The sequence below is a fragment of the Centroberyx gerrardi genome, chromosome 13 (assembly GCF_048128805.1).
Source record: "Centroberyx gerrardi isolate f3 chromosome 13, fCenGer3.hap1.cur.20231027, whole genome shotgun sequence".
Taxonomy (NCBI): domain Eukaryota; kingdom Metazoa; phylum Chordata; class Actinopteri; order Beryciformes; family Berycidae; genus Centroberyx; species Centroberyx gerrardi.
The window spans coordinates 3,326,469-3,340,747 of NC_136009.1; the positions used below are offsets into that span (position 1 = coordinate 3,326,469).

The window sequence follows — 14,279 nt, forward strand, 5'->3', positions numbered from 1 at the left end:
AAGAACACAAATGTTCAGTAAGTCTTTTATTTTTAATTGATAATAATTACATTAATGTATAATACAATAGTAATATAATATAATATATTACGATCTTTTCAAACATTTTTATGTTTTATAATGAATGTTTTTGTCCTCTCAGGTCTCACTTGAGAAAGAGATGTTGATTTCAGTGAGACTACATGAGTAAATAAAGGACCAATGACAGTGAAATTAAAAAAATAATAATAATGATTTAAGTTATTCCTCTGCAAGGATATTTTCGAACAGTAGCTAAACAAAGTGGTTGCTAAGTGACACATCAGTAGTGGGATTTTTATGTGGTCACAGGTGTGTGTTTAGATATAACATTCATATTTAAATGAACTGCCACAGGTGTATGCTCATCGGGTTTTATACAGCACCATCAAAACGAGGCTCAGCCAATCAGAAATGAGGACAGGAACTATCTGTTTTGTAAAACCTGATGAATCGTGTATTTCAGATGTACTTCAACACGGTGCTGACAGACTCGGCGAAGCTGCTGAAGCCTCTCTTGGTGTTTTCCTTCGTCATGCTGGCCATCTTGGCTGGCTTAACCAGGATCATCCAGTTCAGAAACCACCCTGTCGACGTCTACTGTGGATGGTTACTGGGAGGAGCCATCGCCGTCTATCTGGTAATATACTGTCACAGCCCAGCTAACCCTGCGTCAGCTTTGACAGATATTGGGTGATATGACTGGATAGTAGCTCTGTATTTAGTAGGGATGGGACGATAATACAAAAATGTGACAATACGTATCGTGGGGCAAAAAAATGAATCGCGATATTAGCTCCATTTTATTCTGCTGTAGTAATCACAAATGAGACGGCTTGCCCATCACAATTTCCCAAGCTCTCCATCCACATTATATTATTTACATTTTGTAATGTTTGTAAAACAGCATTTCAGTGGTGCCTTGTTTCCGTAATTCAACATATTTTAGAATGTCTTGAAACTCCAGTGGGTGGGGAGTTTTTGGAGTCATCGTTGAGTCACTGGTATTGCTCAACAGCTCTATCAACCCCCCACAGATACATCATGGTCATTTTGTGCTATGGGGCAGTAAAAGTATTAAAAGTTAAATTGGAGATAAAAGGTTTTGTCCTTTGTCGTTCAGTGTAAAGTATAATGTTGTTCAACATAATGGTCTTCTACACGCTGAAAGTAGAGTTGGATGATTTAACTCTCTGTAGAGACTGGTGTGTACTTACAAACTATATATAACACCTCCCACACACCATCACCCCACAACCCACACACGCACACATACAAACACACACACACAGCCCACTCAAGCTGCCCACACTCTCTCTTTCTTTGTAACAGTGAGTGGAGCTGGCTGGTTGATCCACACCGTGTTGTTCTCCCATCTCCTGAACTAAGAACTGTTGGCTACAGATATGTGAGGTTGTCCTCCATAACATCACCATGTTTAAAAGCCCAGCTCAAGATCTGCTGATGTAGAATCACCAGTTACTTAAACTCGATTTTAAATTTAACCTGTTATTTCATTTTTTTTTCCCATTCATATGGGATCATTCATAGGATTTCTGTGATTTCCCCCAAATTACTGCTGTTATCCCAGATGTATTACATAATTATCTACACTTCTGCTTATATGCTCATGCTGGTCAGACTAGTCTTACTTTTACAATTACAGTACCAGCAATAATTTTCCTTTGCAGGAACAAATGCTCCATTGTCTTTGACACCTAGACTTTAGATGTAGCTAGCTACCTACTTACCAAATGCTGCCATAGAGATAAATCACACCAAGTTGCAAGATTTTGATCTGTGATAGAATATTATTTTATTCTTCCTTCGTATGGGTCTCCACCATGTGGCATGGTGTTAGATGCATTGGCACAAAACTCCTACACTACAGACTCCATTAGGGTATCTAAAGGTGCTATGTGTAGCATTTTAGCATCAATAAATCATGATCACATTAATTTTTAGACATTAGTATGAAACAAGACCATCACTGAGAAGAATGGCAGTCTCTACACTATTTTACATTGTGTGCCACAGGGCGGGATTTGCCAGGAAATCTGCTGGATTGCTTTATGGCATAAAACAGGAACCGTTTTTACTTTTTACTATACGCAACTTAATTCCAGTTTCACTAGTCTAACCTCATAGTTTCAACTTTACGGAGATGACAATTCAAAGTGGATTGCTATTAACAGAGTTTGCTGAAACCAGTAGATAATTTGCTATGGATTTTTTTACCAGACTTGTAAAAATTACAAACATGGCAGATTTGAATGGATTCAAACTACAAATACTTTTGGTAACAATTACAATTACAGGACCTCCACCAGTAAAACTACATCCAGTTCAAATAAGGCTTTAGTAACAGCTGGAGCCAGACTGGAGCTGACATGGCTGCCACTAAAAACTGCAGTGGCCAAACCCTTGTTTATGCTGCATGCTCTTCTGTTCCTGACTGTGGATGTATGTGTTTGTGTATCTGTGTATCTGTGTACCTGTATGCAGGGTGTGTATGCGGTGGGGAATTTCCAACCCAGTGAAGATCGGTCCAGAAGCCGACCACCTCCCCCCACCCTGAGAGAGCCCCCCCTCTCCTCCCTCCCCAACGTCAGTCAATCAACAGCAAGTAACAGCCACCCAGGTAATTGCATTGCTGCTAAGTGTTCATTAGTTATAATTACAAATTACACCATTCATTACCTTGATTGATCAACTGCTAGAATAAACGTCCAATATTAAAGCTGCACTTTATATGATTTAATCAGGAAAATATAACAGCTTGTATGACTTATACTTTCATATGGTTGAGAAGGATTAAGTGGGCTAAGGTGCATACCATGTTCCAGCAACAAAATGGCTTTGTATAAGGCAAAAATGCAATCTAAACATTCAAAGATAAAAGTTCAAGTTTGCCCTGACATGAATCTTCAAAAAAATCAATGCAGACAGTGAGCAAGGCCAAGATATAATAGCTCTCTGATGACCTGATTAGAATTTGAATATCCTTAATAACCAGTGCTCCTCGACATTATTTTAGACTGAACCCAAAACCAAAAACCAAGTGAGAAATTCAGCCTGACTCGACCCAAATCAATCAGGTCCACTTCGGTTCTATTAGGCCTCAGCACAAATCAAAGTGCAAAATCTTAACATCCAATGAATATCACACAGCCACTATTCAGTTAATTATCAGTTAATTGAGGCTCAGCGTAAGTAGACGGCACAAGAAATTATTTTCACAAGGCTCTGCTTCATTTACAATCAAAACATACACGAAACTTGAAACTTGCTTGACATTTGGATAGAAACAAGGTTATAGACAGTTTCGAACAAACTTTTGAAATGTTGCAAAACATTTGGTGCGTTTCCATTAGCTGGGTTGAAGCTAATAAATAGACTTCCTAAACATAGAACTACCTTAGAAACCATTAATGCTTGCACCTTTTCACCCATAAAGAAATGCACCTGGCAATATTTAGATACACCAACTAACTGCCATACAACCACGACAGAGACTTAAACATGGGAGAAATAACTCTACGATACTTCTGGGAAGTCGTGGTATTATGCTTGACCCTTCCTTGTGTTCTGATCCTAGTATTATGATGCTGCTTGACCCTTCCTTGTGTTCTGATCCTAGTATTATGATGCTGCTTGACCGCTCCTTGTGTTCTGATCCTAGTATTATGATGCTGCTTGACCCCTCCTTGTTTTCTGATCCTAGAATTATGATGCTACTTGACCCCTCCTTGTTTTCTGATCCTAGTATTATGATGCTACTTGACCCTTCCTTGTTTTCTGATCCTAATATTATGATGCTACTTGAGCCTTCCTTGTTTTCTATTATGATGCTGCTTGACCCTCCTTGTTTTCTGATCCTAGTATTATGATGCTACTTGACCCTTCCTTGTTTTCTATTATAATGCTGCTTGACCCCTCCTTGTTTGCTGATCCTAGTTTTATGATGCTGCTTGACCCCTCTGATCTAAGTATTCTGACCCTTTTTTATTTAGCTCGCTAATTTGTTTTTAAAATGGCCGATTCCAATTAAACTCACTAAGCTTCAAATCATCCCCTTCATTTTCAGCTCGAGATTAGCAGTTTGACCCCTCCTTGTTGTCTTCTAATAGGCCACCATACCCTGGCTCCCAGCCAGCCAGAGCCCATCCTCACACGAACCTCCTCCCACACCTTGTCCCCCAACCAATCAGAGCCAATCCTGACGCGAAGCTCCTCCTACCGAGAGCCCTCTCTGTCCAATCTGAAGAGAGCCAGTGCTGAGGTGGAGGTGATAAGCCCGTCCAGTCCGCTGGGCAACCACGACAACATGATGACCTTCAGCAGCAGCACGTTGCCAAGGTAAAAAAGCTATTTCCCTACTCACAAATTTGGCTTGTGGATAGAAAATGGGATTCATTCTTTCTTAACCCATCATAACTCACTATATCTGTCACATATTTACAGCCATGATATCAAAAACTCGGACAATATATTTCAGTCTTCAGTCTAATAAATCGCTATGTAAACTAGGGCTGCAACTAACTAATTAATTATCTGTCGATTGACTAATCAATTAATCGACTAATCATTTCAGCACTAATGTAAACAAAGCCAGAAGTAGGGCAATAGTGTTCCAACAAGGTGCACCTTACTGGAGTTACAAACATATATTAATTATTTTTGGAGACACCTTGCTGTCACTAGACATGTATGACATTCTTCTCAACTTGTTAAAATCTAATTTCTCACAAGGGCTTTTTGCTGTGATTGTATGTGAGGGTTAACTGTCAATAAAGTTTACCATAGTTTTTTTTGTCTTAAGTTGGGGATACACTAGACAACTATTGCCCCGATTTTAGCCAGGATTCACAATCGATTATATCAAACATGTTTGATTTTTACAAACGGAATCTGGACGCAGTCGGGTAGTGTATACTAGTCAACAACTCAAATGCAAATGGATCCCATCAATAGCCAATGAAAAACTATGAAGCTATGCCATAACAAGCCAATACGGTGTTTAGCCCACACCAAGGAGCAATCAACTAGTTCATTCTTCATACAATAAATTTATAGATAGGCCTACCAATCTTTGTGGTACCAAGGCACACAGGAAAAAAATTAAAAATTATTGATTACACAAAACCTCGGCTGCCAGATGCCGATTTTAGACCTGAAAGTCAGGTTTTATAATTATTATTTATTAGCCTACATGTCCAGTTGGTAGTCCCGACCGGACAATGTAAATGCGGTAAGTCCGGTTTTGCAACATAATCATCTGGCACCATAGCCAACATCGCCTACAAATGTTCTCAGCTCCCACTTCACAGGTATTTGATTCACATTTTGCTACTCACCTCCAGCTCCCTCTGCAGTCTGTGCAGTCCATACTGCCACGTCTGCCCTTCCACAACTTTATGTAAATGCGTTTTGGGTCCGTGTATTTTTTGGTCATGCTATTTTCCTCCCTCTCTGCTTCTCTCTCTCCTTTCCGCTTTCCAGGCCTTGATGGTGCTGAAAGACGCACAGCTCTACTGGTTGCAATCCCAAAATGGGCTTTTTTAATTTTTGTTATTTCATTTTCTGTTTTACAAAGGAGAAAAGGAAAATCAAGTCCTTTGTAAATGTTGTATCTGCCGTTTCTCAACAGGAAAACGGACAATGCCTCCTATATTTCCATTTTCCATTTTTGGATTTTGTAATGAAAATTAAATCATCATTTGTTTTTCTTTTCTTTTTTTCTGTTTCTGAATAGAAAATAGAATGACCAAAAAATTATTCCATGCAGATGGTGGCGCAACAACAACAGCAAGCTCTAGTACCCATAAAAATGTATAATTTATATCTATGCTCGTACCCCCGTGGTTGCTGTGCTACCGGTATCTCGTAGCGTACCGCGAGAGCTCGTGTTTTCATGTGAGTTTGGTGCGTTCAGTTTGGTTCAGTTACAGTGACAAGTCGAGTAGTGTGTGATCCCTCATCTGGCATAGTCGTTAAGTGTGTGATCCCCAGTTTTTCAGTCATAAAAAAATCTGCAGAAACCAGTCGGTTAGTGTCGGTTAGTGTATACGCCTAGTCTTTTCATAATCTGTTAGGATTTTAAAAGTTGTCTCGTGTATCCCCAGCTTTAACAAGCTTGCCCTGTCACAGCTGTCTGTCTTCTGTCTTGTTGCTGATGAAGTTCCTCTGGTCCCTTCCTCCAGGTCCCACGGAGGCTCGTCATTGGAGGAGGGTCGTGTTCCTCGACGGCACGCCTCCATCCACGCCTCGATGGACTCAACCCGTTCCAAACAGCTCCTTAGCCAATGGAAGAACAAGAATGACAACAGGAAGCTGTCACTCCAGGTGATGGATGGAGTAAGGCCAGCCTCCGCTTCATCTCCTCAGAGGACCATGGAGCTGCGCTGCTCCTCTGAACCTTCTGCCATGGGCCTGGAGGCAGAGCTCCGCAGTGGGACCCACTTACCTTCAGCCGCTGGCCTGGAAACAGAGCTCCGGGTCGGGACTCACATCCCAGCTCAGTACATGAAACTAGCAGCTAGCTCTGTTCCTCTGGCCAATCATAATCACCTATCCCACAATGGCAGCACGGGATTGGCTGGTGGGGCCAGAGTGTCTATCCAATCACGGCCTGGTTCCTCCCAGCTAGTTCACATTCCTGAGGAGGATAACCCAAACCCCAAGGACCAGGAAAGCGAATCAGAGGACAGCATTGTGGATGGAGGAGGGTCAGTAAGAGAAAAGTGGTTGAGAGTGGCTGAGAAGACCAACATCCCCTGTAGGCCGCTCAGTGCTGGGGGACAGCCTCGTATTATGCAGGTTAATATTATATTATATATTGTATTATTCATTCATTCATTCATTCATGTTCTCTACCTGCTTAATCCTTTTATTTTATATTATCTGTCTATGTCATTTGCTTGTCAACATGTTTTGTTGAATCGTTGGCTCGAAATTGTGCTTTGGCATTATTTTGGCGAAATCTCGCCAGAGACCTAGCATACCAGTCAGGTCGGCCAAAAATTATTTTCAATGTTAGCTCTTTCGGTCGACTAGTATGCTAACTAGCTATAGCAGCACTCAGCTACCCAGTGCAGGTAACCTAACGTTAGTTGGATAGTTAGCAGACTTTCGTCCTACCTGGTCAAATATTTCTCTAAAGCTTTAAGTAATCTATGACTTCTGTCGACCTGTTGAATTTACACAAACAGTAAAGTCACAGTGTCACAACAGAAATGAGTAAGCTAGCAGAGAACAGAAAGGTCTAGTGAAGAGAAAATATATCACCATGCTAAATACTCTAATAATAATACAGCATAGTCATCAGGGCCGGTTTTAGCCTGCTATATTAGGGTGGGCTGGTAGAAATAATAGGTGGGCAACTTGGGCGGTAGGTAGCCCAGAGGTTAGAGAAGCAGACTAGTAGTCCAAAGGTTGCCGGTTCAAATCCCTGGCCAGATGGCACAAAAATCTGGCAAAATGACAGCTGGCAACCGGAGGGTTGTCAGAGTCAAGATCAGATGCAAGCTCCTGCCATTGTGCCCTCAGGCCTCTCCAGCTTATGGCTGTGTGTTTGTGTATGGGGTGTTTGGATGGGTTAAATGCAGAAGATTAATTTCCCCATGGGGATTAATAAAGTAGTATTCTATTCTAATTTATAAAGAACAATTTGAAGCAGGGAAATTGGGAGGTAGTGAAGCAGCATTTCTAAGTTTGCTGCTACCCTATGATTTGAGTCAGTGGAGGGCAGATTGATTTACCCTAAAATAAAAAAATTCCTTCATCCAGATTTTAACATAATCAACTCCATAACAATTCTTTTCATTGGATGAGTTTAGTTCTCAAATAAAATTAAAACCTAATCAAGTGAGACACCATAGCCAATATTTACAAAACTAGAAGGTAGTCTTATTCAAACTCAAACTGAAAACTGACAAAGAAAACAACTAAATCAACTAACTCAAGCCTATACTCAAACTTCAATGTAACTATATATATATATATATATATATATATATATATATATATATATATATACAATCCAACAGGGCAACATCAGAACAACATTTTATAAAACTTTTTTTTCTCTTTTTTTTCGCTTTGTTAGGTACATCCAACAGCAACCTGAAAATCCATATGTACAGTATATCAGTCATATATCCATTTCTTTAATTATTTTTATCTATCTATCTATCTATCTATCTATCTATCTATCTATCTATCTATCTATCCATCCATCCATCCATCCATCTATCTATCTATCTATCTATCTATCTACAACATCAGTCTCCTGTTTCCCTTGGCAAAAATTCTAACAAATTAATCCATATCTAAGGATTTCTCATGGGCCAAGATCACCAATTTCCTCTTTCTTTCATGTAACATGGTGCAACGATAGGGGGTTAGGACTCGTGACAGTGTGGAGAAGGAACTCTCACATGATGCTGAAGACACACCAATTTCCAGGGCTGTTACATACAATTTATGCAACTCAGGAAAAGCTTCCTTATACTCCTGCAGGTGTTTACACACAGTGGACAGGTCTGTTTCATTTGAACGTTGGTCAAGAAATGACCAACATTGGTTTTGCATGTCAAAAATGTCATGCCAATAAAGCCAATTGAATTGAATTGAATTGAGAGAGAGAGAGAGAGAGAGAGAGAGAGAGAGAGAAAGAGCAGCGGTGGTCGAGCGAGCTAGAGAGTGAATGAAGAGAGGGAGCGGTGGTAGCGAGAAAGCCCGTGAATCAGAGAAATAAAACGTTATTATCTGATTGTTTCACAGCGGTTACGTTCTAAAGCACAAATAAACACGCCCACACCCCTGCACACGTCCGCACAACCCTGCGGGAAGTGCGCCTGATTTGGTGTGAATATGGCCACACTCTGTGCAGCGGACGGGTCTGCTTCAGAGCTCTGTGTGTTTGTGCCTGAACATGACGAGAAGGGGGGGTGGACAGTGGGCGACTTTGGAGGCGGGCTGTAGGCTGCCCACCCAATCAGAAGTTAGAAACGGTACTGGTATTTTCTGTGCTATCTTTCCACTGGCTGAACAAAAAACTTTTTTTTTCTTAACTTTTGATTGGGTGGGCAAGATGCACGTTTGGGTGGGCTGAGCCCACCCCTGCCCATAGCTACCACCAGCCTTGATAGTCATTTAACTTTTAGCCTTCTTAGCCGAAATGTGTTGCTCGCTTGTAGCACCGTCCTTCATATGCCAGTAGGTGGGGGTGGGGGGCCGGGGGTCTTGAAACTGTACTGGGTGGGGAGTTTTTGTTGCAACACAGGCTAGAAAGTGAGTTTTGAAAGACAGAAATCTCAGCACATGGTCAAGTAATCATTGAGTCATTGGTATTGCTCAACAACCCTGCTATGGGACAGGAAAAATCTCACCTATTGCCTCTTTAAGTGCAATACAGTGAATTACCTTAACAATAGCCAAGTAAATGTAGCCTAAAGTAACAAGGTGTAGGCTGCACTAGCAGTGAGGGAAATTTCAGGATTGCAGTGATAGTACACAACGGTAAAATATAAGGCCTACTATGTGAATTTACTATGCATGTCACGGAAATATCTGCCTACTAGATGTATTTTTGTTTTCTGCAGTGGTGAGGAGATATGCAGAGGGCAGAGAAAAACTGCCCCTAAAAATTGCAGTCAATAGCGCTGGGTACGTTTACATGCACACATTACTCCGGTTACTGTGAATCGTGAGATTAAGGCGCTAGTTCCATGAAAGCATTTACATGGTTTTAAAGAACATATTATCACCTAAAAACACAGGTTTACATGGATTTATTTGGTAGTTGGGTTAGTTTACTTTAGAAATCCAAATCATATCCATATGAGGTGAAAAAATGTCATAAGATTGCGTTGATGCGTGTTGTCAGTGATGTTCCAGGTGATAGCATCATTCTTTGTGCTATATTTCAAGTGTCCCAGCAGCAAGGTTGGAATTCATTGACATTTCACTGTGTCTGCTACATATTCCAGGTGATAGCCTTATCCAAGCAGCAGGGTCTGCTCCACTCTCCTCGGTCGGAGGACGGCGGCAGCACCGTCAGCTGCACCGGATCTATCCGGTACCGAGCCCTGACAGACCAGGACCCGTCACCACCCGCCTCCACCACTGGAGTTTTTGGAGGAGGAGGTCTGTACTCTAACAGACTCTAATAACTTTACCTTTAATGTTCCTTTTATCATTTATCTTCCCTATATCGTCTCCACTATGGGCTCATTTGTTTACGGTAATCAGTGTTGGGCAGTAACGTCGCTACAAGTAGCGGCGCTACTAGTTTAACTACATTTCTCAGTAGCATGGTGGTAGCGTCGCTGTTTTTGAATCAAATAGCGTTTTTTTATTGATCAAGTAGTGCAGTAGCGTCCAGTGAAGCTACATTCTCCCAGGCATTTCTAAAGCTGCGGAGCTTTCTGCTGTGGTCTGGAATAAAACTAAGGATAGGTACGTGACGCCAGCGCCATACACGGAGGAATTGTGTCTGTTATGTTGTGTCCGTTTTTTGTTTGTTTGTTTTTGTTGCCAAATTGGTATTGTTATAAGAGCAGTTGCTCGCAAAGGCACAGCTTTTTTTTATAATAAACAACTGAACTGAACATTTTTTTGCTGCCTATTTGTTTGACTGACAGTTTTTCTTGATCACTGAGAACATTGATTTGGCATGGCATTTTGGCAAGTTGGTTCAATGTAAAAAAAAAAAAAAGTAGTTTCGATGTAGCAAACTACTTTTGCCATGTTGCTTGTAGCTTAGCTAGCTACATTTCTCTGGGGGATAGCTTCAGTGTAGTGGAGCTTCATTTAATGTAGAGTAACTGGTAGCTTAGCTCACTACATAGCTCTACTACATTTTCCAAGTAGCTTGCCCAACACAGACGGTAATTATACCAAGGTTTAACAATTAATTTGAATATGATATATTGATTGGTGGTTGGTTAAAAAGCAGTTGCAAGCCCATCAGTTTGCAGTAGTAGTGGTAGTAGTAGTTGTACTATTATTATTATTATTGTTAGTAGTAATAGTAGTTGTATCATTATTATTATTACTGTTAGTAGTAATAGCAGTAGCAGTTGTAGTAGTAGTAGTTGTATTATTATTATTAGTAGTAGTAATAGTAGTAATTAACTAATTAATTAGTCTTGTTTGTTTATTCCAGGTTTGGAGAGAAGTGGCAGTATAGTTCGTGTTGAAGCTCACCCGGAGTCCCGGGGGAACAAACCAGTGGTGAAACCGCCGAGCACCGATGGCAGCGGCTCCTGGCGATGGAAACCACCGGACCAACGAGCGTCTCTCCGCCAATCAGGTTTCACCCTCAATGACCTGAACAGACACACGGACAGCTGTGATTCGCTAAGGGACGGAGGGTCGCTGGACGGACGGAGAAGCGTGACGGGGACTGAAACAGAGAGTGATGGAGGAGGAGAAGGAGGAGGAGGTGTATACTCCAACCACCCACATGTTGTCCACCCGTTGCATCCTTTACACCCCAACAACCCCAACAACCCCCAGCACGTCAATTTTAACCCCAACAACCTCGGTAATCCCAACTTTAATAACGCTCACCCTAACTTTAACCCCAACTCTAACAACCCCACCTCGCCGTTCTCCCCTAGTGCGACCTTTGCCCCTCCCTTCCATCCCCACCCCCAGGCTATCACCACCATCAGGGTCACCCCAGTGGAGGGAGCGGGCGTTAGCAGTGACGGTGGCTCCGACTGCCAATCGGTGGCCTCGTCCAGCCGCGAGTCCACCCTGAGGAGGAAGAGCGGCAGCAGTGTTGTCCACGTCCCCGATCGAGGGCCCAGCCCCGACCTCCACAGCAACCACCGTCTCTACGACAACGGCAACCGCCTCGACAATGACAGTGCCAACCGTTTCCATGACAACCCCGGCAGCCGTTTCCAAGACAACCCTGGCATCCATTTCCAAGACAACCCTGGCATCCATTTCCAAGACAACCCGGGCAGCCGTTTCCAAGAAAACCCTGGCATCCATTTCCAAGACAACCCGGGCAGCCGTTTCCAAGAAAACCCTGGCATCCATTTCCAAGACAACCCGGGCAGCCGTTTCCAAGAAAACCCTGGCAGCCGTTTCCAAGACAACCCCGGCAGCCGTTTCCAAGAAAACCCCGGCAGCCATTTCCAAGACAACCCCGGCAGTCGTTTCCAAGACAACCCTGGCAGCCGTTTCCAAGACAACCCCGGCAGTCGTTTCCAAGAAAACCCCAGTAGTCGTTTCCAAGACAACCCCAGCAGCCGTTTCCAAGAGAACCCCAGCAGCCGTTTCCAAGACAACCCTAATCACCCCAACAGGCAGTTGCAGGGGATTTTTGGCCGGCCGAGCCCAACTCCTCCCCCTACCTTACCCCGCCCCATCCTGACTCATACTCCGCCTCCAACTCTAGGGTTAGGCTATAAAGAATGAGATACTCAGGCCTAAATTCATTCTATTCCTGTGATTCCAATTTGTCCTCTGACCATTGCAAAATAGTAGTAGAAATGTGTGGCTTGGGCCGACAGCACAGAGCTTCTGCTTTTTTCAGTTTTCAGTCAGGAAATTCAGCTTGTTTAATCTGCCCGCAACCAAGGGCTGGCCAATAAGGGATGATCATAGATTCTCTAGTCCCGCCCACAGCCTCTCACCTGGCCAATCAGGACTCACTACAGGTTCCTTAATCACACGTCCAACCTTTAAATGGTCAATTATGACCCTCCAGCCTCCGAACTGGTTCGGCACCCAAACTGAATAAATTTAGTCTCTCGCCCTGGGAACCAAGGCTTATTAAAACCCATCAGCAATAGGCCCACGATCCACTTTGGGGCACAAACAATAGTTTCTGAATACAGATCACAACCTCTTTTATCCCCGCCTCCAATCTCCAACTGGCCAATAAGGAAGGACAATAGCCTGAGCCTGAACATATAAGGGGTGAGTTTGATTCAACATTTTTTTCCTTATACATTTTTTAATCTGCTAATCCAATTGCTCTCATTTTGTAAATCCAACAAATTCAGTGCACTCATGTCACAGGCACAAGGATAGCGGGTTAAGTTAACTCCGGACCCTTTGACTTGCTAATAAGGAAAGACCACAGCCTCCTCAGTCTCTCCTCTAACCCTTCAACGGGCCAACGAGGAGGGATTCAGCCATCTTACTCTGCCCCTTCCCTCTGACTGCCTGGTCAGCCGTGAGTGGATTAACATTTATATTGTTAACATTTATACATATATTCTCAGCTTTCAATCCTTTCGACAAGCACAGCTACCCTGTATGGATATATAAACTTTCTAGTGTAATGACGTGCCGTTTGATGGACATTTGTATTCAAAGCCCATAACTGTGCTGTGTTTGTACATATGAGTGTGGGTGGCCACCGTGGGAATCAAACCCACAGTCTTAATAGTGTCTGGGTTACAAGGAGTCCCTTTTGGGCAATAATAGAATCTCTTAGGTTTCAGTGGTATTGTGTTTGTGCTGGATATGAACAATAATATGGGCATACGCTGCTTTTAAAGAAGGTAGAACAAGCACTCGCTGTTTTTTTCACATGCTGTGTCTTAATTGTGTACAGTATATGACTAATCCCTACTGTATACTACCTGTACTGTACACTGACACATGCAGCATGTAAAACATATGAACACACTCGACATTCAGACCATCCTGAAGTCCAAAGACTGATGCAAGTCAAGCATTATGTTTTCCATGATTGGTTCATTCCACCATCACATCATGTCTCACAGCATTGTGGTCTTTTTACTCTACTAATTTTGGATTAGTTAGGATTAATTAGATTTAAAAATCCAGTTATCGCCATTTTAAATTGAGTTTACTGATCAGCAGGCCGTACACACAGCAGAGTGTAACACAAATCATTTTACTTACTTTCCTTTGCCCAGTGTTTACACTCCCTACATTCCCTAACCCAACATAGTGCCAAAGTGCCATCAAAATATAAGTCCTTTGGCTGTGGGCTAGTCACAGCGATACACTGTGTTAGTGCAGGACTTAAAATTTGATGCAGCAATGTGTAATCAGTCAGTGTTTTGGATCATATAGAAATCAAGAAAGCACAGTTACAGCAGCAAGGTGGCAATGTCAAAATGGTAGTCTGAGAACAAAACTGAGTGCTTATTTAAAGATTTTGCTGTGTACATATTTCTATGATTCCTCTAAAGCTCCCACTACTGGTCAGATGTCTCTTTACTTATTACAACTATAGGAGCTATAATGATGAAGATAAGGGT

At 42.3% G+C, this 14,279-nt stretch overlaps 1 protein-coding gene across 1 annotated transcript in view; it reads left to right on the forward strand.

Moving 5' to 3' along the window:
* Nucleotides 1-12,456, forward strand: part of plppr4a (phospholipid phosphatase related 4a) — a 32,571-nt gene extending 20,115 nt beyond the window's left edge. The window contains exons 6-12 of the mRNA XM_071915426.1: nucleotides 485-658; nucleotides 2,524-2,659; nucleotides 4,149-4,377; nucleotides 6,222-6,837; nucleotides 10,011-10,167; nucleotides 11,189-11,947; nucleotides 12,323-12,456. Coding sequence (XP_071771527.1) covers nucleotides 485-658; nucleotides 2,524-2,659; nucleotides 4,149-4,377; nucleotides 6,222-6,837; nucleotides 10,011-10,167; nucleotides 11,189-11,947; nucleotides 12,323-12,456 — 2,205 coding nt within the window. The remainder of the gene's footprint in view (nucleotides 1-484; nucleotides 659-2,523; nucleotides 2,660-4,148; nucleotides 4,378-6,221; nucleotides 6,838-10,010; nucleotides 10,168-11,188; nucleotides 11,948-12,322) is intronic.
* Nucleotides 12,457-14,279: the final 1,823 nt, after the last annotated feature.